A 24,897-nucleotide genomic window follows, 5' to 3' on the forward strand; every position below is an offset into this window, starting at 1 on the left:
CTGTATTGATGTAATGAAACACTTGTTGTATTTCACTTCTTGTATTGATGTTCTTGGATAAATCACTTTGATAAAACTCACTTCGATAAACTGTCTTGATAATACTGACTGATTGACTTCCATATACTGAATGAATTACATGTCGATTTACATGTCTCTTATATAGTAAAATGAACCTGTGTGAACCTGTTCTGGAAGATTCTAGATGCTTCTTTTCGATGCTTCTTGAAGCTTCTGGATGCTTCTGAATGTTTCTGGATATTTCTGGATGCTTCCAGATGCTTCTTCTGGAAACTTCTGGAAGCTTCTGCATGCTTCTGGAAACTTTTGGACACTTCCTTTAATTATTAAAAAACTTCCGTGACATCGACCAGACTTAAGAAAATGAAACAAACCAAAAAAGTTGCACTTGTTTTGTCCGCTGCAAAATGGCACTTGTCAACGAAATTCTGCCTGTGTGCTGTCACCTGTCAACTGATTGCTCAGTTCATGTCATGGCATGTCATGGCATGCTATGACTCCAGACTCCTGAACTGTTTGCTGTGGTAGTATAGTTCGTTTCGTTTTTAAGACATGTAAAATTAGGAACACTTTTTAGCGTTGTTCGATGTTGGTTGCAAATGTTTTGTCCAATACTGTGTATATATATATATATATATATATATATATATATATATATATATATATATATATATATATATATATATTTATCTTGTAGAAAAAGAGATTTTTATGTAAAAAAAAGTTTCTTTTAACAACAATTTGGCAACTTCAACAATTAGGCTACATTTTATTGTAAAAAGTCGAAAAAATTAAATTAATGCGAAAGTACATTAAGTTTTTTTGTTTTTTAAAAAACTGCAATAATGATGACTAGAAAGTTTTTTTAATTAATAGTGTTTTTGTTTTATAAAAAAATATTTTTAAAACATGCGCAGAGTGTTGCTACATAGACTATCTTATAGCCTGCTGCTACAAGGGAATGCTGCTACATCGACTGTAGGTTTGTTTTGGGTAAGCAATCTATAATTAAAAAAAAAAAAATTCTTTAAGTTTGTAAACTTTTTCTGGTTTGGTTTATTAGTGCTCTCTTTAAAACTAAAGTTTATGGAAGAAACATTTTGACTACCATGCAAGACTATAATATATAAATTAAATTTGGATATTTGCAGATCATACCTTTATATGTTGAATTTTTTTAAGATACATTATTGTTTTATGCACAATAAAAAAGATGGTATTTTATCCAAAGCCTCATTAATAAAATGAAGTTATACAAAAAAATACACTGCAAAAAAACTCTTGAAAAACTTAAAAAATCTTAACCGCAATGCACCAATGCTAAGAAATCAAACTTCATCTACCCATTAATAATGACGAATTAAATTTCTAATAATTCTGAAAAAATTAATAATCAGTTCTCAATAATTTCTTAAAAAATTTTTTGAAAATCATTAAAACTTCCAAATATATAAAAACAACAACTTTAATTATTGTTTTTATTTATATTGGCAATTTTTATTTATCATGTTATTTATCAACTTTTCTAAACTTTATCACACTTTTACTTTTTGCTATTTAAAATTTTTTTTAAATAAATTTATTATACAACTTTAGAAGTTTAATTTTAAATTAACTATTTAAATTGGATTGATTGAGTTTATTAAAACTGATTTGATTGGATTGATTGAGATTATCAAAACTGATTTGAATGGATTGATTGAGATTATCAAAGCTGATTTGAATGGATTGAGTTTATTAAAACTGATATTAGATAGTATTAGCTGGTTTTAAATAAAAAATAAATTAATTAAAAAAAAAAAAATTAGATAATAGTAAAAAAAAAAAAAAAATTTCAAAGTAAAAAAGTAAAAAAGTTAAATATCAGGCAACCAAAAAAGTTCATGGGGTTTTGCGGATCCATAAATAAATACACATAAAAACAGTTTTAATAAAGTTCATTCTGAAAAATAGTCTCCTTCAGCAAGAATAACTTTCTCCCATCGTAAAACAAGCTGGTATATTCCATTTTTATAAAAGTCTTGAGTTTGGTAGCTAAAAAATTGAATTAACTCATTTTCGAGATCTTCACTATTTCGAAACTGTTGATTCCTCATAAAGGGCCAAAAACAGGTGATAGTTTCCCGCGTGATTTTTGCGGTGTGCAGTCTGGCGTTGTCCTGGTGGAATACAACACCTTTTCTGTTTGCCAAAGCTGCTTGTTTTTAGTGAAGAACAGCCAAAACTCTGTCCAATTGGGCTGAGTATATCTCAGCAGTAATGGTTTGTCCACGTGGTAGCAACTCATAGTGAACGATACCTGCTGTAGTCTACCATACACACAGTAAAACCTTTTGTTGGTGAAAACAGAAAAGGTGTTGTATTCCACCAGGACAACGCCAGACCGCACACCGCAAAAATCACACGGGAAACTCTAGCACGTTTACAATGGGAGATTTTACCTCACCCTCCGTATTCACCAGACCTTGCGCCAAGCGACTATCACCTGTTTTTGGCCCTGGACCAGCTTGTTTTACGATGGGAGAAAGTTATTCTTGCTGAAGGAGACTATTTTTCAGAATAAACTTTATTAAAACTGTTTTTATGTGTATTTATTTATGGATCTGCAAAACCGTCTGAACTTTTTTGGTTGCCTGATATAAAGCTTTTAATATTGCAGGTATTTTTTGTTATCTATTGTTTTAATGTGATGGTTTTGAGCAATACACCTCTTTCATATGAAACTCTAGCATTTCATCACCAACACCACTTTTGGTGTTTTCTTTGAAGATTAGTTGGCTCATATATTAAAATTGGTTGGTTGGTTTAAATCATAATTCATTTTCAATGATTACAAATTTTAGTGCAAAATGGTTTTTAAAAAATTAATATTCTACTTTAATAGGCCTTTTGATACAGAATAGGAATGTTTCAGAAAATTAAACTTTTAAATAACCCCACTAATACAAAAACAACATGAAGAAATTTAAAAACAGTATTAAATATCTATAGAAAGTGTAAAACAGAACTTAAAATCATTTTTAAAACAATTTTTCTAATATAACCTTATATTTGTTTCTATTTGTTAAAAATAAACAAAAAAAAAAGAAAAAAAAGTTAGTTCTTTCGTACTAACAAACAACTTAAATAAAAGCAAGTAAATAAAAACCTTTTAGCAAATAATTAAATTAAATCAAATAACCTTATCAAGTGATTCTTTATTTGGTTCAAAGCCAGATATCATTTGAATATCAATAATGGCCATGTTTGAAGCACCATCACCTGCATAATATGCACACACTTTGATGTTCTGTGGTTTACACAATTGTTGTGTAGTTATAGCTTCATGAACAGATGTGACAGATGATGTAAGTTGGAATGAAGGTTTCTGAGTAACTTCCTTTACATTATACTGCACAGATGTCTAAAATCCATTATTAACTAATAATACCATTGTAAGTATATCTTAAAACATTAAAAAAAAATTATTTTTAAAATAATTTAACTAATTTTAATGAGTTTTGAAATTATCTTATTACAAAAATTAAAATATTAAATATCACAAAATGCGATTTTTAAAATACTTGGATTAGTGAACAGCCATCTCCAGTAGCAACTACATTAATTGTAGTAGGAACAGGGACATCCTATGTTAATACAACAAAATAATAATCATTATTATTACTTACAAATAATAATAGAGTAATATAATAATACAAATAAATAATAATAATTATTACTTATTTTAGGTATAGTAATCATATAGTAATTAAAAACAGAAAATAATAAAAATAGTAAAAATAAACAAACAATTTAATTGCACAAATATTTATAATAACAAAAGTATTTCTGAAATCAATAAATTAGATAAAAATAGTAAATACAAACAAATATAAATCACAGGTTGGGCAGAATTAGAATCATCATAATCATCCTGCTACTGGTAACATGTCATCCAATTCAACCTGCCTCATATCCTGCTGCCTTGTAGGATTCACTATCTACAAAAAGACTAGAAGAGATCAATTCTGACTTTAAGCCTTTTTTTAAAGCTTTTAGGTTGAGTAAAAATTAGAGATTTTTTAAATAAAAATTCCTTTGTAGATAGATGTTAACTGCATCCGGCTACTGTCTTGTAAAAAGCAGTTCTGGGCAAAGACTTTAGAGGTAAAAAGAAAAATTCTAATGACAAGCCTCACACTTACTTAATTGGCTAGTGAAAATGTAAACCTAAGTTACTTTATTTTCTGCTTTGAACAATGAATGCTGAATCTTCTTGATTCTACTTGTGGGTTTTTGCTTGTTCCTCCTTGGTAGCAGCAAGACAACTATATTCATTAACTCCTACTAAGAGTACATCTCTAAAACTCAATTTATTGGTTCTAAAGACAGCTGGTAGTAAGGTTATTTTAATTTTGTGTAGATTTTAAATTGTTAGTGCTTATTGTGTATTGTTGAGACCATAAGGAACCCCTTTTGAAACCTTTGTTAAGTTGATTAGTAGAAATGAGGCAACTTCATAGCTTATTGTTTAGGGTGTGCTATTTACAATTGAGTCAAGTTCTTTATTAAATTAATACATGAATGAAGAAATATATAAAAAATATCTGAAAATATTAACCAAAAAACAAAAAAGCAACCATTGTTACCATCAAATTGTTTTGATCTATTTTTTACAAATACTTATGGTCTACAAAGTAACTCTTTATTGAATCTTACCTTTTGCAAAATTCACTAGACCGATTTGATTTTTGAGATTTGAATTGAAATTCGGCTATTTCATCTTTGAATCTAAGTGTTGAAGGCTATTATCCGTTCACACAATAGTCACATGCTTAGCCCAGGCATATACTTACATATTCAACTGTTTGTTAAGAAATCAGGTTTGAAACCTCTGACTATTGTTTTACATGCAATTCACAAAGATTCTATTAGTCACATGCTTAGCCTGGGCATACACTTACCAGTTTATCAATTCGGCTATTTGTTGAGAAATTAGGTTTGAACCTCTATTCTTTTACATGCATATATTCATTTAATTTTTTTTTTGTTTTCTTTTTTTATTCCCTTCTTCTTAAAAATGACACTAGATTCTTGTTATTGCTGATCGAATTGACTACATCCTTCCTCATTTGCACTAAAACTCAATATTTTTGTCTTTCTCAATTTCTTATTGATTTAACTTTGTGACTTACATTCTAGATCAAATATACATTTACATTTCTTACTACTACCTTAGGCTGGTTGAAATTCTTTTTGTGATTTTCTTCATAATGGTTGGGCTGATGTATTTCATCTCTATGCAAAAAATTGCGCTTCCTTTATAATATTCTGGATTCAGACAGGCATGGATGGCTTTATTTTTTCTAATTGCTTTAAGATCAAGTCTCACTCTACCCCATTGTTTTCTACTTTTGTGCAGCAGCTATTTCTAATCACTTCCAAACATCAATTTATCATTGCAAAAAATCTATGGGTAATGACTAAAAGGTAATGATTGATACTAAGTTCTATTATTCTTAGATTTTGAATCTCATAGTCTCAGATGTTGAGTTCTAGAGATTCTAGCAGTGCTATTAACAATTACCTTTTTAAAAAAAATTTCACTTAAAGTAAGTTTAACATTTTTGTTCTAATACAAGGGACTGGTAATCTTATTACCACTCCCACTATAAGGCAGAATTATTTGCAAAGAACCTTTCCTCTAACTCATCTCTCAAATCAAATAGCCACACTGCCTTTCCAGTTAGACACATTAACCTACTGTTAGACATCCAAATCATTCCTGTTTACATTGCTTAATTTATTTCTACTACAGCTTGTGGTTCTATTACAGTCTTAAAAGTGTTCCCTAGAACTTATTTCATTACCCTCCAAAAAGTGCTTAACTGAATCTAGTTTTCCTGTCTGCTTAAATTGATTTATTTAAATCAATCTTTTTACTGAGTCTTTAAAATCAATCTTTTTATTAAGTCTTTAAAATCAGTCTTTTTCCTATTATTATAAGTCTTTGAAAACTTAGTTAACAAACTTGACAATCAACACAGATTTTGATCCCTTGGCCCTACTGCTGATTTGCTGATCATTACAACAGAAAAGTTCTATCGGATATTAGATGGAAGATGTAATGTAAGGGCTTTTGTTCTTGAAATATCATAGGCTTTTGATAAAAGAACCATAGTACTTTTATCAAAAATGGTACTACCAAGCTTCACCAACAGATATTGAGCAAACATCTATAATTTTTAAAGTCTTCATAAGCTTGATTTATAAAGTGTGCCATTTTCTTAAGAATTATTCTGTGTTAATTACAATATTAAATTTGTTCTTGATAGCACCCTCCTTCATTTTCAGTATGAACTAGAGTACCACAAGGTTACATTCATGATCCCATGTTGTTCCTCATCTATAATAATGATTTTCTCATAATTTTAATTATTAAGTGGCTTTGTTTACAACACTACTGCAGACTACAACCTTGAAAATAATTTTTTTATTTCAACATAGTGAAATATATTTCACTTTTCGATTGCATAGAACAGGAAGCCAATCTTGCCTGTGATTTCTTTTCTTTGACAGCTTGGGGCTTGTAGCGGCTGTTGAATTTAAACTCAAATAAAATTCAGTTGTTTACTGCTAATAATATTGTTGATATTCCTGTATTATTTTTCTGAGTCTTTTACTATACACTTTCCCGGATTACAATGAAAATGATTACTATGGAAACTATGGAAAACATATATACAATCCATCGCAAAGAAAGCATCTGTTATAGTTGTCTCTTCTTTTTGCTCTCCATTTTCTTACTCCACTATTCCATACAAGGATTGATAAGATATTTATATTTGTTGAGAGTCCATTCTCAAGAAAAATAAATATTTTATCAATCCTTGTATGGAATAGTGAAATGTTGTTAGACCTGCTTAACATGCCAGGCTTGAGTCTGATTGTCATAAGGCTGCATATTTTTATCCTTTCTACCATGATTGCTGTTCAATTGAGCAACCATCACATCCTCTATCAATTAAATCTCAATCTCACCTGACTCGACATTTAGCAAAAATGCATCTTATTAGGTCTTCTGTCAACCACTTTCTTGCTTGTTCATTCTCTTTTTTGTTTTCTGTTAACTCCTATCTTAAAGAGTGGTTGCATACAGTTTTATTTGGAGTGATTTTGTTTTTAAAAAGTATACATAAATCTTTTAAAAAATTCTTGAAAAAAAATAAATACAAGAAGCATAAATGGTTTACCTCCACAGTTTGTGAAACAAGATTATTGCTCTTGGTTACTTTAAATGTATGGGCGAATGTATTTCCTGCTTTAATATCTACATTCATGTTCTGTGAAGCTCCAAAACTATATTCAGCAAACCCTGATAATGCTTGCATTGCAAGAACTGTATCCTAAAATAAAATAAAAAATTAACATATAAACTCTTTAATTAATCAATCTGTAAAAAAAACAAAAACAAAAACAACAACAACTATAAATCCGATCATAAAACAAACTTGTGTTGAAGACCATCCTCCTAAACTATTTCGTTGTTTTGACAACCATTGAACAATTGGAACAACATCTGAAATAACACTGTTTTTGCCATATGTCAACATAGCCAATAAAACATAAGATGTTTGCTCAATATCTGTGGATGAAGCTTGGTAGTACCATGGTTCCTTTATGGTTTCTTGTACTTTTGTTTCCTCCCAATGAACCATAGCATCTTATAAAAACAAAGATTCTTTATAAAAATGTTTTGTATTAAAAAACTTTTTAAATGTGGATAACTTTTTTACCTTTACGAACTGCAAGTTTATTTAAAGTGGCTATTACAGATTGGTATGTTTTGAAATCTCCAATTTTTGCATACATATATGCTATTATCGAAAGAGAATAAGAATCTGTGATTTTGCTAAGTGAATCTGTAACACACTTTGAAGCATTCACTAACTTAGGGTGAGTAGCTATAATATCAGCTTCTAACAGACTTATTATTACATAAGCTGTAAGTGTAACAGGAGATTTTACTCCTCCCTTCATTGCTTGGTTATGTAGTGTTCCTTTAATAAATAAATAATGAACAAAAATTTTATATAAGTTGTATATATATATATATATATATATATATATATATATATATATATATATATATATATATATATATATATATATATATATATATATATATATATAACTTATATAAAACTTAATTAATATAAAAAATTTTCTTTGATATTTATTCACAAAAAATCTAAAAAACCTTGAATAAGTTATACATAAAAAATTTAAAGGAAAAAAATATTGTTACATTTGTAAAAAAAATTTGATTTTCTTTAACTGTTTTTTTTTGTTGATAAACTATTTTTTATTTTCCATTCTTTCTTTTTTAATTTTTACCTATTGTTGGAAAACAACCGTTGAAATCTTGTTTTTGAAACAACCAATTTATTGGATCTTGTAATTCTTTTTGATCAATGTCAATCCAAGGTCGTGCTTGTGCATATGATTTGAGTACAAAAGCTGTCAACCTATTGAAAAAATTATTTTTATAAAAACTTTTAAACATTTTTTACAAAAACCTTTAAATAAAAATAAAAGAAAACAAATTTAAATGAAAATTAAATTTATATATATATATATGTATATATATATACATATTTATATATATATATACATATATATACATATATATATATATATATATATATATATATATATATATATATATATATATATATATATATATATATATATATATATATATATATAGTTCTATAGATTGTTGCATTTGGGAAGTACGGAAGGAAAAAATTGATTCTTACGCCAACACACGTCACTTTTAATTACTTTTGACTTTCGTTCAACATTTGCGTGTTGTCAGAAAGTTAAAACCATTAATTTAATTACAAATTAATCGTTTTTTAAAAAAACCGCAAAAACGCAAATTTAATTGACCAGAATGTTTTTAACAATATAAACAATGTTTTTATTTTTAATAAAATGTTTTTATTTTTATTTTTTTTACTTTAAATCATCGACTATCTTATAGCCTGACTGGCAACAGAGTACTGCTATATCGACTGACAAATAGCCTGACTTGCAACGGAGTGCTGCTACATCTACTATCTTTTAGCATGACTCGCAAGGGAGTGCTGCTACATCGACTGAGGGTTTGGTTGGGACAGGCAGTCTATCAATTAATAAAAAAAAATTCCGGTCTTGCATTTTAATTTTTACTTTTTGTCAACAAAATACGGAAAAAACTTTCTGACAACATATAAGAGTTCTATACATACACACACATACATGCACTAAATATTTTAAAATAAATAATTATAAATAAGTTAACCATGTACTTCCTTCTTTGTCATTTTCTCCAAATGCACTATATGATCCATCAGCACGTTTGTATGTCAACTCACGCTGATAACCTAATCATTTAATGTAATTTGCATACAATTTTTTCATAATTTTTTATTTTATACAATTTATTTCTTGGCATAGTTGTTTATAGCAATTTATTTTTTAAAAAATGATTCAAAATATTATTAAAGTAAAATTAAAACCTGTTCTCATAAAATTTAAGGCTTTGTTTTTTATTTCATCATTGACTTGTTTTGTATTGCGTAGGTAGTTCATAATAAAAATATTAGGTGCAAATTTCAACATATTTTGTTCACCGCATCCACTTGGCATTGCAAGTAAGTTATCAATATTGTCTAAACTGGAACCCATAATATCCCCCACAACTGTTATTTTTGAGTAAACAGAACCTTTTACAAAATTTGCTGGAAGTGTGAGATTGAAAAAACTCTTAAAAATTTTTTGAGGAGAGGTGTTTGGACAAAAGAAATTAGAAAATGTGTACTCCTGTTTTAGTCCTTCTGGTTCTACAAGAAGTTTCTTGACTAAAATATCAACCATTGAGATACTTGTATCTAACTTACGATTAGCAGCACAGACATTTTCAGACAATGTTTTTGCAGTTACTTGAATTGAAACTTTGCCAATGACTGTTGGTTGTATTTTAAAATAAACAGTGGCAGTGCGACCACCACATAAGCAAACCTTTGTATTTGGGTTAGAAATCATTTTATAACCATTTGAACTTTCTAGTGTAACACGAACCTAAAATATTAAAAGAAAAAAATTCAGAAAACAAAACAAAATTACAACTCACAAAGGTTTCACAATGTATCTTACAGTAACACAAGCTCTATCAACATAACTAAAAACTGCAGCAGGAACTGTTACGATTTCTCCTTGAATGACAGAATAAGGTAAAACAAGAGATACAAAAAATGACTGAAACACTCTTAGCTCTGAAGGCACTGCAACACCAAGCCCAGCTGAACTTGAAACTGCAAATCCACTAGCATACCATGATGTTATAGTATCAGGTACTTTTATATCAAAAACATGAGTTCCATTTTCAGACCTAAAATTATTATGCAGATTTTTAAATATAATAACATATTTAATTCTTTTCTTTTTTTTTTAAGTTTAACGCCAATTACACACATGTGGCATCTAAGAAGTATAAGTTTTTGGTTGAAAATACTCAACATTTATTTTTAGTTTAATAAAATAAAAATATGAAAAATTCATAAAACATTTTACAGGTGTTTCTCTGTCCATAGCCAAGTTTCAGGAAATTCTGTTCTTATATGAGTTTGTGGTTTGGATGCCACACTTTCTATATTAGAAATTGAACCTCCTTCTAAAAATATAAAGCAAAACATCAACTGTAAATACAATGACATGAGAAATTAATGAATGAAATTGTAACAAAACATAATTCTTGTTAAAAATTAACAAATCAAAAAAGTTGAAGAGATATAATACATCCCCCTTCACCCCTGCTACACCTACCAAGATTCACATTTGCATTTTTCCTCAAACTGAGGAGCATTGGGAAAAATAAGTTTTGAGAACACGGACGAACATCAATATGTAACGAAGAAAGTACAATCAAGCGAACATTCTTGAAAAAAAAAAATTACAATTGTAGACATTTTACTTGTAACAATTTATCTTAAAAACTGTGTTACCATTAAATTATAGAACAAGAGTTAAAAGTCTAGATATACAAAGATTTTCTGTCCAACATTTTGTATTTAAATTATAAAAAAATAAAATAATGTTTTAACTAAAAATTAAATCATTTATAATTTTCATATACAACACGAATCACTTTCAATAAATCTCACATACAAAAATACTGACAAAAATTCACTATTATCTTCACTATTATCTTATTTTATCACTATTATCTTAGAATCACTATTATCTTATTTTACTATTATCTGACTGAGCTATTCAGACTCAATATTTACAATAAGTTTCACTTACAATTAACTTACAATAAAACTTAGAACAAAACTCACTGACAAATAATTAACTTAAAATAAAATTTACTCAGAGTAGTACTTAAAGAAGTCTCACAACAATCCACACTTACAACAAATCTCAATTATAACAAATCTTACTTACAACAAATGCTTTTTCGGAATCAACAAAATTTTGTGAGAAGCCAGGAAAATAACTTTTTTTCTTTCTTTCACGCCAGGGACATCTATTATAATTATTGATATATCCAGGATAAATATCAAGGCCTTCTCGAATCTTCAATAACTAAAAAAAGTTATAAATTTTAGAATGTATAATATAAATTATCAATTCAATGAATAATAAAAATAATAATAAAACTAAATTTTATTTTTATAATTAAAATTCATAATGAATAAAATAATTAAATTAAATGTAATTATATACAAAATCAAAAATAAAGAAAAATTAACTATACCCTTAATAAAAAAAAATAAAACAATATAGTTATATTGCTCCACGTGGTAACTAGCACTGAATATTTAATATCATTTACAATTATGTTAAATTGAAAAGAAAACCATGTACGTAACATACCATTTTACATAATAACAATAAATTAACTATATCCAAATTACAAAATTTAAAGATGCATACATTATAACTAATATATGTTATTATAAAAAAAAAACTTCTGGTAAAATTTTATTTTTTTGAGTAAACTTTGTTTCACATTAAAAAAAGTTGAAATTAATTCTAAATGTTTGTAAATTTATTTTTTTAACTATTATTAAGTGACAAGTAACAAGTGACAGATATAAAACAACTGTTGTAAAAAATAATCACCTGTTATTTTAAAAAAATATCAAAAAGTAATAACCTAAGGCATGACCTTAACTTTTGAATTGTTTAAGGTTCCACTACAGTTAAGAAGTTTTAATCATACCGCCCTAATTTAAATTTACCTCATACCAAAAACCATAAACGCAACATCGTTTGGTTTAACCATCCTTTCAGCAACAGTGTTAGCACTAATGTAAGAAAAAGCTTTTTAACTTTAATTAACAACTACTTTCTAATAGGTCACAAACTTCACAAAATTTTCATCAGAAACACGATAAAAATAAGTTATAGCTGTATGTTGAATATGAAATTTTTTTTAAATGCACACAGTCAACACATAAACAACAAAAAAGTTCCACCTAAAACCAACTGCAACTGCCTTAATAAAAACAGCTGCCCTTTATCAAACCAATCCTTAACAAAAAACATTGTATATCTTGCTAATATAAGTTCCTATGATCCTACTAACACTCCTATAAATAAATTCTACATCACTATAAGTGAAACACCATTTAAAATTAGATATGCCAACCATATAAAATCATTTAACATTCTTAAATACAAAAATGACACTGAACTATCAAAAGAATTTTGGAAATTTAAAGTCAAAAGAATTTTGGAAATTTAAAGGTACTAATTTAAATCCAGTTGTTAATTGGAAAATAATTAAACAGTGTGATGTTTACAATCACAAAATCCTTCAAACTATGCATAAACGAAAAATATGAAATTCTATTCCCAAAAAATCAAAATCTGTTAAACAAAAAAAGTGAAATGGTATCTAAGTGCAGGTATCAAAACAAGTTTCTTCTCACCCAATTCGACACAGGTGATTAAGCAATTTTCTAATTAAAATTGTTTTGTTTTGACGTCAGAACTCATTCTATTGCTTTGTTATTATTTTTCTGTTATTTTCTGTAATTCGTATTTTTTAATGCTTTTTTCTTGATTTAAAGAATAAATATGGCTGATGATTGCCAGAAGGCATGAAACTTCAAGTACCATCACAAAGTTGTATTTTTTGAAAAAATCTAACACTATATATAATAATACTGATCTATTTTGTAAACAATTTACATTATATTGATCATACTTAAACGAACAAAAGACTTTGTATCTTAACTGGATACAATAAAACAACAATATATATATATATATCAGGGGTGTACACTCGTAGTTGCCCGACAGTATCAGACAACCGAATTTTGTGAAGGGCGACTAAAAATATTCCTTTGATGCAATCAAGTTGTCCAAAAGGGTTACTATTGATTTTTATTGGCAATTCTAGATTTTTTTTTTTAAACTCAGGAACTTCATAAAAAGTAAAGCAACTGTCTAAAATAATAATAAAACTATATTTTTAAAGTCACAGTGTTACAAAGTTAGTTTTCCACATTTTCTATTATTAAATTTTATTAGAATAGAAATTATTAGAGCATAAGTAAATTGTACGAGCATTTAAACGTATTTAATAAAATACTTCCTAGATGAAAACTAAAAAGTTTTATCATTTAAACAATAATACTGTTTTATTTTTATTTTTTTACAAATTTTATATATTGATTTAGAGATAAAGTAAAAGATAAATTTAGAACTAAATTTGCCCCAAAAAAAATAAATTATTTTGACAGGCCTTGTTAAGAAGTGGTTTGCAGCTTGCTTTTTTCATAAATGTTGAAAGTGTTTAGTAAAGCGAAAACTGTTTAGTAAAACACCAAAAGCATTTCAGTTAATCGAAAACTTTTCTTTTTGGAATATCTTTTAATTTCGTTTATGTGACGTTTATTCAGAGATTATTAGGTTGTAAAAAAAAATTCTCAGTTGCATTTAACTGCAACTGAGAATTTTTTAAAGGAGCAAATTGTTTTATAAAAAAATATGATTTAAAAAATTTAAATTTAGTTTTAAAGGAATGTAAAATAGTAAAACGTTGAATGTAAAATTTAGTTTAAAATGATTGTAAAATAGTTTTGCAATTTTTATTAAAGAAGTTTTTTTCTAATTGTCTGCTATTTCATTACATAAAAATAAAAAGTGCTTATAAAAAGGGAGAAAAAAAAAAAAAAGAAAAAGTGTTTTTATTTAAGAGAATTTCACAAAAGTATTTTTCATTTCTTATTAATTCAATGTCACGTTAAGACGTAATACATTTATGAACATAAATTACGTTTACAAATATCTTATTGGTAACTGATAAAATCTATCAATAAATCATTTTTAATCTTTATTAAAAATACTCCATTATATACTTAAAAATTAAAATAAATAGTGATAAACAACCAAAAGATTATGTTAAGTATAACATTGTTTTGAGAAATAAATTATAAAGAAATATAACCTTTTTCAAATACCGAATTAAGATTCTATTAATAATTTTTAGTTAAATTAATTTAAATAATTTTTATTGCAGTTTAAAATTAAATTTAATTACAGTGCGATACTTTAAAATACTTTCAAATATCAATAATATTTAAGCTCCTTCAACAAATACAACTTTAATAATTACAACACATTAAAAGCAAAAGCTTTAAAGCATTTGCAAATTATTTTTTACTAGAGAGCATATTTTTTTGATAAAATAAGAGCTTAATTCAAGTGAAAAACCTAATGGCATATATATCGGCATGTGCTTTATCTAAAAGTAGAAAAGTGAATGTTACCATAGTTTACAATATTACTTTTATTTACGCAAATTACTTCTAGTCTACACTTAGCCTTGTAATGAAAAATGACTAAAATATGCAAGAAATCCGCTGAATGTGAAAATTTTTGTAAAAAAATAGCAATGAGCAACTCAAAAAGTTGGTGGGCAACCAAATTTAAGAAGCTGGTGACTTTCAGTTGCCTTCTGTGGATTGACCAAAAGTCTGAGTGAAGATTTTAAACTTGTTTCATTATTTTTAATAAAAGTTTCATTGTGAAAAAAACTGTTGACAGTTTGTAATAACATTCGTGAAAAGTGTGTTTTATGAGTGCAAAAAAAATTTACTTACTTTAACATTACTTATTTTAAAAAAATCAATTTATTTAAAAAACAAATTATAAAAATATTTATACTTTATATATGCTAAATACTTTTTTTTTTGTTTTTAACCCTTATGACAAAAATTTGGCACAATCTTTGAAAAGCTACAACTTATTGAATTTTTAGTTATCCAGTCTTTTAGTTGTTTTGTTTACAAAGTGTTAGTTATCTTTTACAGTTTTGTTTACTTAGATTTATTAATAAAAAATTTATCCAAAATTGAAGTTAACTACATTAATTGAACAAGTGTACAACTATTGCAACTTGCATCCTAACGCTAAAACGAAGAGCATCGTAGAGTATTTTGTTGCCTCTTATCACCCTGAAAGAACCATCAAACATTATATGGCAAAGTAGAAGAACAATGAGCCAAAGTCTTGTAAGCTGGATCAGGCAGAAAACCAAAAATTATGACTGCTAGGAACATCAATTGCCTGAAAGGTCTTTTGAACAACCAGTCTGGAACTTCAACAAGAAGAATTGCAAATAAAGTCAAGTGTGATCATTCCTACACTGTAAAAACATTAAAAAACAAAACAAACATTTGTTATTTTAAGGAAAAACAAACCCATGATCGCACTGATAAACAGTTAAAGCGTTGCAACTGAAGTGTGAAAGAATTTGTCACAAATTCAGAAATTGTGACTTTGTCATTGACGATGAGTCTTATTCTACATTTAAACATACAAATAAAAATTCTAATGCTGGATTTTACTAAGATGAAGCTAAAAATTCACCAAAAAATGTAAAATATAAGCGCAAAAGCAAATTTGAAAAAAAAATTCTTGTGTGGATTACCATATCCCCTCGTGGAATCTCAAAACCATTTATTGTTCCTGCGAGACTGGCAATTAACCAAACAGTGTATAAAAATGATTGCATCATCAAAAGATTGATTCCTTTTATCAACAAACATCACAGTGATGGTAATTGTGTATTCTGGCCTCACTTGGCCTCTTCAAATGCAGGATTATCAACAAAAGTTGATAATCCTGCATGTGTCCTAGAATTACAACCAATAGAAGATTTCTGGTCAATCCTTAAATGCTATGTGTATGAAAACAATTAGAAAGCTGAAAATAAAGATCAGCTGCAAAAAAGAATCCATTCTTGTTTAAGAAAAGTTGATAAAAATCTTGTACAAGGCATGTATGAACATGTATACAAAAAAGTTGACACAGTATGTCGTAATGGCGAGAAAGCATTATTTCAGTCCCAAAAGTAAAAAACTAATATATTTTGTACTAATTTTTTGTTCATTAAACTTATTGTTGTACTATTACTGCTTGTGTTTATTTTGTACCAAATTTTTGTCACCCCTGGTGACAAAAGTTTTGCACAAAATTTTTTTTATGACAAAAAATAAATGAATAAATTAAAAAACATGGATTTAATAAAAAAAGTTATTAAACAGATTTATAGAATTGTAAATAGTTAAAAAATTTTCTGTATTTAAATAATTATAAAATTTACTAAAAAAACTTAAAATAACAAAAAAGTTTTCATTTTTTAAAAAACTAAAAAAATAATAAATTAAAAAAAAGGGTAATACAGCTAAACTTACATCTTCAGATTTAATATCATTACTCTTTGCAAGGAAATGTATACTTTTATCAACAGCTGCAATTGCAACTCTCGATTTGGGAAAACCATTCACTGTTAGCTTCACATTGTCACCAGGACGAATTTCCTTTTTACCAAATGCTATTGTAACCTAAAAAATAGTTGTTAAATTATTTTCAAAATCTTATTTAAAAAACCAATAAAATAACTTTGTATCTGTAACAGTAGAGGCCCCCCTGGGCTTTGGGGAGGTTAAACAAAAACTTATATTTTTATTATTTCAATTCACCATGAAGGCCACCACAGTCAAGGAGGTTACTTTTTTAGTTGCGGTTACAACCCTTTTTCAACTTTATAAATCCGAAACACGAACTTTGACAAACAAGGTCGCTGTGGAGAAACAAGTTGAGCGCAGTATTACCAGGGACATGGTCAGAATGGAACTCGAAACTTCTTGCTTATAAGACAAGCACTCTACCACTACAACACTACCCCATTGAGTAGCATTCTTTTGAAAATAGAATTTACCTTTTTCTTCGAAAATAACATTTAAATACATTTACAATGCTATTGACCACGGTATTCCTCAGTGTTCAACACTGGTTCCCCTTCATTTTCTTATCTGCATAAATGATATAAAAACATGCGCAAAGAACTCAAAAGTATATCATTTTGCTGATGACACCAGCCTCCTGATAGTAGATAAATATTTAAAAAAGTAAATACCTAAATTATGATCTATAAATTATTACTGGTTAAATGGTTTCAATCAAATAAAATATGATTAAAAAAACGGAATTAGTTCTATTTAAACCTCGAGGCAAAAAAATTACTAAAAAACTTAACTTTAGAATTAGTGGTCAAAAAATAAATATTGTTGATAAAATAAAACATTATTATATTAAATTTAATTTTAAACTAATAAATATTATAGGAATATTATTAGATCAAAATCTTTTGTTCCTACGGCAAGTTAAATTCATATAAACAAACTCAAGCAAATGGAATGCTTACCAAAATAAGAGATTTTGTGAATATATACGAATAATATACGAAATTTTGTGAATATAAAAATAATATACGAAACCCTTGTGAATATTTGGCATGCTATTTTTAATTCCCATCTACACAATAGTTGTCAGATATGGGGACAAAGTTCACCCATTTATAAAAAAAAACTTTATAAATCTCCAAAATAAATAACTAATAGAATAATTAACTTTCAACCTAACAGTTTTAGTTACATATATAATCTTTCTACAATTTTAATGCTTGATGAACTCATCTACTTATCAAACTGTGTACTTGTATGGGACATTATCCACAATAATATGCCCAACTGCCTCAATTATTATTTTAAATTTACAAATGATATTCATAGTCATAAACTTAGGTCTGTATCTTATTGTAGTCTCTCTGTGCTTTTAAAACAAACACATAAATATGGCATTAGGTCAATCAAGTATCAATCAATTCACTATTGAAACGCTCTTCCTGTTGAAACTAAAAAAATATTCGCCAAAATGACAATTAGAAATGCTTTCATGACCCATGTCAAAAAGTTTATCCTCAACAAAAATAACCAATGAACTATCTTCTATGTAATCGCCCCATTTTAGTTATTTTCTAAACTAAATTTTTTAATAAAATAAAAATAAAAAACTCATAAATAAAAATATAAAACCCATAAAATAAAAATAAAAATCTAAAACTCATAAAATAAACATAAAAATATAAAACTCTAAAAATAAATAAATATTCATTGTCTCAATCAAATACTCTCTTCTTCATCGTATTGTAAAGTTTATATGGCTGTAAAGTTTATGGCATTGTTATAAAACCATGTAACATCTAATAAAAAAAAATCAATGAACTATTTTCTATGCAATATCCCCCATTCAGTTATTCTCTGTAAGTATATTTTTTTTACTTTATTATTTGTATTTTTTTTTAACTTTTAATACATACATCTATATTTCTATTTCCTTCTAAAATATTATGCTTAAAAAATTTTGATATATAACAAAAGTCTCTTAGGACTTCTACTTCTTCAACTCTTCTTTCCAAGTCATTAACTTCTCTCCTTTTTGTTTGCTATATTATTTTTATTTTCGATATGTGGTTATATTTTGAAATATGATGTTTATATTTTTATTTTGCATTACTATTAATGATATACACTATTTGCTACAAATGTTTTATTTCGAATCTTGTAGTAAAAATGTTATACTATTATACTGTTATATGTAACTGTTTTATATTATTGTACTTAATATTGATTCATGTTATTGTATTTAATATTTTAAAGACTTGTGTCTATAAAAACACGTATGTTTTATAGACTTCAGAATCAGATTAAATTGATAAAAGCAAAATTCAACTAAAACAACAAAGTTAATTTTTTTTAATTTACATTTATAACATTGTTTTAATCAAAAAATTTAGCAAATTTATCAAAATATTCTTTAAAAAGACTGAAAATTATGAAAAAATACCTTATTTTCAAATTCATTAACAACTTTAATGTCAGTATTATCTGCTACAACCTCATTTCCATACAAGTAATACACCAACATATGACAAAGTGGCATCATTTTTGATGTAACAGGGAATGAAATAGTAAAACGACCCTTACTATATTGTAATGGTAAAGGTGGCCGAGTTATAGGCTTTTTAGTTCCCCAAACAGGTATTATGATTTTCCTTGAAAGTGATAACTCATCTGTATTGTTAAAATGAAATTCAGAATTTTTCTTTTTTGATGCTGTTGTTGTAGTTGTTGATTGGATTGTTGAGACAACATTCTCTGTTAGCGTTCGAGTAGTTGAGGTAGCAGCAACAAATTTCACATTTTTAAATCCAGATGCTTGAATGTTTCCAGTACATACAAGCTTAAATACAATATATATATATATATATGTGTGTGTGTGTGTGTGTGTGTGTGTGTGTATATATCTATGATACAATATATATATATATATATATATATATATATATATATATATATATATATATATATATATATATATATATATATATATATATATATATATATATATATATATGAAATATATTTTATATATATACATATATATATATATAATGAAATATATTATTTATACATATTATAGTGTGGTAAAAGACATAACCGGTATATATCCATTTCCCTAAAAAATAGCCTTACAAGATATACTTATTTTTTCATATTTTTTTTTCCCTTTAGTTTTAAAATTTAAAACTTTTTATACTATTTTATTTTTTCATTTTTTTATGAAACATAATCAATGAAGATTCTTTTTTAGTTATAACTTTATTAATTAAAATTTTTAATTTAATAATTTTAATTTATAAGTTTATGTTTCATCGAAAAAAGTAAAAATTAATAAAAGTAGTCATAATAACTTTAAAATAAATTTTTCATGTTTGTTATTAGTGGATGTACACTGGTAAGGTCTATGACAATACTAGAGACTTAATGTAAAATTTACATCTAAAAAAGAAAAAAAAGAAAAGTAGACTTACTGAATAAAAGATTGTTCTTTTTTTTGGTACAGGATCAACTGAGGTGTAGTGAACTATCACTTCAGCTATGCTACCATTCTGTAAAATATATAAAAACAAAAATATCTTTTTTTTTTCTACTATGTATACATTTTAAATAGAAATAATTGATATTTTATAAATATTTTAGTAAAATGACTTTTAAGGCTTAAAAATTATAAGGGTTCCTTAACCGTTGGTTAAAGAACCATGGAAATCTCTGCATTTTTTCAGAAGCTTTGTGATCTTAATCTTGCTGCTGAGCAACTAAATGAAGTAAAATCTCTGAGGAAAAGGATATAGTCATTTGAACTTATTAGCTTGACAACCTTTAGGTCTAAGCCCTTTAAGTAATAAACCTTTTCGGTGTCTCATTTCAATCAGAAAACATCTCCTTAGATAATAAAATAAAGCTTGTAAAGACTTTTATTGATGATCTTTCACAAAAAGGTTTTCCTCTTTCTTTTCCTCATTTGGACAAAATCTAATTGAAAGCAAAAGGAAAAAAGCTCATTTCTCACAAAGCCAGGAACAAAGCTCATTTTCATGAAAACAAAGAAAAACAGTTTAAAGTGAGCATATTCACTATCACTCTTTAAAGCAACAGGTTTGCTTTAGGCATAAGGTACAAGACTAACTTCAAGCTTCACAAAAGACAACAAACATTTTCTCATTTTTATAATTCTGTGAATATAATAATTTTTATAAATCTCAGCAATAGGCCAAACAAAACTTATTGAAGAATCTCTCACATGAATAGGATCTACCAGAAAGGTCTACAGCCTCTTATTGAAACAGTGTGCATTTTGCTCTGCATTTTTAAACACAATTCCTGCTTCCATTGCTTAAGATGAGCGGTCTTATCAAGATAGCACTAAAATCTAAAAAATTGATCGGCTCACTAATTTTCTATTTATTTCCATTGAGTATGATCTTGCAAAAGCTTTGTGCTATACAAAGTCATTGTAAAATTTGCTATGAGTAAAATCAATTAAGTATATTTTTTCTAAAGTAGACAGTAAAAAGCTATTGCATTTTAAACCTCAGTTACTCTCAAAATTCAATGTTTAATATATGTCGTTCTTGTTTATACTTATAAAAATGTCAGTTTGTATATGATTGTTTTTTTACTTTTGTATATGATTCAATTTTTCAAAGATCAAGGGTTGTCTTAATCTAGAAAAAAACCTTTCAAATGTTCTGGTTGATGACAGAGTTTTTAGAGCAAGAGTTGGTCATTAAATTTAAGTTCTAAATTAGATAGTTAAAATTAAAATGGCAAAATAAACGTTATATTCAATTTTAAATAAAGTAATTCATACATAAAAATGTTTTTACAATTTTTCATTAAAGTCATTTGACGAACAAAAAAAAAAAGTGTTGCAATTTCAAAAAATATGCTTTTATTTTTTTGGCAAACGCTTTTTTATGTTTTTTATGTAATACAAATACTCTTGTGCATTTAAGAGTGCTCAATATTATTAAATAGTAGAGCAATATTTATTTACCTCTTACCAATGCAATTACCATTTAATGCAATATTTTTTTACCACTAACCAATTGCAATTTATAACCTCTTACCAATGCAATCAGTTTCGCCGAACAACATGTTGTTATAAATGATGAAAATAAAAAATTAATATATCATGCAAGAAAATCTTTAATTTTTAAAAACGATGAAGCTGGGATAAAGAAAAGAGGCAGATTATTTGATGTCACAATGGGAGCATTTGATGGAGCTGAATTTTTCAAATTAGTTGGTATTTTTATATTGTTTCAGCTTTCTCAACATTACGATAAAAATAATTTTGGCTTGTATCGTGACAACGGGCTTGCTATTTTTGAAAACAGAAGCAGTCAATAAATGGAAAAAATCAAAAAGCATTTTACGCATATTTTTAAAAGTAACAACCTACTTATCTCCATCCAATGTAATATTAAAATTGTCAATTATCTTGATGTAACATTGAACCTGATTGACAGTTCTTATCAACATATTGTAAACCTAATAACCAACTTATGTAAGTTAATTCTGATTCAAACCATCCACCTAATATAATAAAAGAAATCCCTCGCACTATTGAGTTAAGATTATTGACTATGGCAGTAAATGAAACTGTGTTAAATAATTTCAAAGCCTTCCGTATGAAGGCTTTAAGTAAATCAGGATACAATTCAAAACTCACCTACCAACCGCAAATAAACAAAAATAAAAAAAGACATCACAAATGTAAAATTAAATGGTACAACCCCCCGTTTAGCAAAGATGTTGAGACTAAAATTGGAAATCGTTTCTTAGCTTTAATTGACCAACACTTTCCAGTAGGACACAGACTTCATAAAATTTTTAATTGAAACTATATTAAAGTTAGCTATAGTTACATGCCTAATGTCAAGTCTTTAATAAATGCACATAACAACAAAATTTTACAAAGCGATAAAAATGAAACATCAAAAAAATGCAACAGCATAGATTAAAAAATTCTTCTGTTAAATAACCAATGCCTTTCTAGCAATGTCGTATACTAAGCCACTGTAAGTTCTGGAGATCCTCAATTCAAAGATAAAGTTTATTTCGGCATAAGTGAAACCACTTTTAAATTAAGATATGCCAACCATCTTAAATCTTTCAACGCAACCCAAATATAAAAATGACACTGAATTTTCCAAAGAAATATGGAAGCTAAATTAAAATAATATAAAACCTGTTGTTACATGGAAAATAATTCCACGATGTAAGCCCTACAATCAAGCATCAAAACTTTGTAATCTTTGTCTCAACGAGAAATTTCATATATTATCATATAAAGGAGAAAACTTACTTAATAAAAGATATGAAATAATATCAAAGTGCCAGCATTCAAAGAAATTTTTACTATCCTTATTTGACACCGGGGACTAAATACCTTTGACGTCTTTTTGTTTTGTTTAGTTTTGTTTTTGTAACGTCAGAACTTGTTACACCGTAATTTTTATTTGTAATTTTTTAAACGGTTTTTAAGTGACAAAATACACAATGGCTGATGATTGCCGAAGGGCATGAAACTCAGAGTTCCATCAAAAGTTGATTTTATTCATTTTATATAAATAAATATATATATATATATATATATACATATATTATATATATATATATACATATATACACACACACATATATATATATATATATATATATATATATATATATATATATATATATATATATATATATATATATATATATATATATATATATACACACACACACACACATATATATATATATATATATTATTTATAACTAATCCTATATTTAAAAATTTTTTTTTTTTAAACAATTTATACATCTTTTATAATAATTTATATAATACAATTCATAATTTAATTAAATAACATATAAGTGAAATAAATAAAATAAAAATTTAAATAAACTTTAAATGAAAATTTAAAATAAAAATCATACTTTCACAGCTGCTTTAGGTTTCTCTATAAACAAGTAACTATGAGAAGGTGAATACCAAGCTTCAATTGTTTTACTTGCAGATGACTGTCGTTCCCAAATACTTTCATCAGAATTAACAATTTTCGATCTTTCATAAGTTGCCTTTTAAAGAGTTATTGAAAATTTTTTTATTCAAAATAATATCAAGAATGCACATGGAGCAACAATAGCAAATATTATAAACGAACCCATGATGCAATATCCTGAATTTTACATAACTTCACAAACAAAAAATTATGATAAAAAGATTGTACTGAATGATTATATTATTTAGATTATAATTAAATCAAAAGTAAAAATTAAAACATTACAAAATAATAGTTTAAAATTTTTTTGTAGCAAACAAATCTAATAAGTATTTAGTTAAATGTTGTTTTTATGATTACATATTTGGTACAAAACTCCAGCTGTGTTTTAAAATAAAGTTTTGAACAAAACATATTACTCTGGCTTAGGGTGTTTCTTATTTTTAAAGATTCGATTTTTGCATGGGCCACCCTGCCATTTGGTTTATTATCATAAAAAAGTTTTTTTAGAATGAATTTTATGGGTCGCTACCGACCCTACAGTATTGCGCAAATGTACCCTAAAAATGCTTATGTTGCGTATGATATTATGCAACAAAAGTGGTTGGTACTTAGCGTACAAACCTCTTTTAACTAGTAGTTTTTTTACTTTTAGTGTGCAGAATTGTGTCTATAATGCTCAATTGTTCCTTTTGCAGGTTAAACTAGTGTAACTACTGTACAATGATGGCTTCATCAACAAGTGCAACGATAGCTACCAAAAAGAAAACGGAGATATGGCTTATTGAACAGATGCCCTCTTCTTTAGATAGTGTTATACTTCCATCAAAAAGGGAAGTGTTGGCTCTTTTCTTCCATTACAAGCAGGTTGCCAAGCAAAGCATTAGGGAAGCATTATATTCCACAGCAAATGATATTTTTCAAGTTTGGTCAAAGGCCCAAATACCAGAGCAATTAAAGAAGCATGTTGTCCCTAAAATCGAAAACATTTACAAGGAATGGGAAAAGTTGAAGAAAAATAAAGAGAATAAAGCTAAGCGTTCAGATTATTTGAAACAAAAGGAAGACCAATGGAATGAACTATTCGA

At 26.9% G+C, this 24,897-nt stretch overlaps 1 protein-coding gene across 1 annotated transcript in view; it reads right to left on the bottom strand.

The window, feature by feature from the left end:
- The window catches only part of LOC100207395 (pregnancy zone protein), an 85,737-nt gene that overhangs the window by 6,472 nt on the left and 54,368 nt on the right, over positions 1-24,897 (bottom strand). The window contains exons 10-25 of the mRNA XM_065816353.1: positions 23,745-23,885; positions 20,282-20,359; positions 19,255-19,650; positions 16,761-16,910; positions 11,494-11,634; positions 10,873-10,984; positions 10,621-10,720; positions 10,204-10,438; positions 9,567-10,128; positions 9,350-9,431; positions 8,398-8,528; positions 7,797-8,060; positions 7,512-7,723; positions 7,254-7,406; positions 3,585-3,647; positions 3,203-3,424 (exon numbers count right to left, since the gene is read on the bottom strand). Coding sequence (XP_065672425.1) covers positions 3,203-3,424; positions 3,585-3,647; positions 7,254-7,406; positions 7,512-7,723; positions 7,797-8,060; positions 8,398-8,528; positions 9,350-9,431; positions 9,567-10,128; positions 10,204-10,438; positions 10,621-10,720; positions 10,873-10,984; positions 11,494-11,634; positions 16,761-16,910; positions 19,255-19,650; positions 20,282-20,359; positions 23,745-23,885 — 3,042 coding nt within the window. The remainder of the gene's footprint in view (positions 1-3,202; positions 3,425-3,584; positions 3,648-7,253; positions 7,407-7,511; positions 7,724-7,796; positions 8,061-8,397; positions 8,529-9,349; positions 9,432-9,566; positions 10,129-10,203; positions 10,439-10,620; positions 10,721-10,872; positions 10,985-11,493; positions 11,635-16,760; positions 16,911-19,254; positions 19,651-20,281; positions 20,360-23,744; positions 23,886-24,897) is intronic.

Source organism: Hydra vulgaris, chromosome 13, assembly GCF_038396675.1.
Source record: "Hydra vulgaris chromosome 13, alternate assembly HydraT2T_AEP".
Lineage (NCBI taxonomy): Eukaryota > Metazoa > Cnidaria > Hydrozoa > Anthoathecata > Hydridae > Hydra > Hydra vulgaris.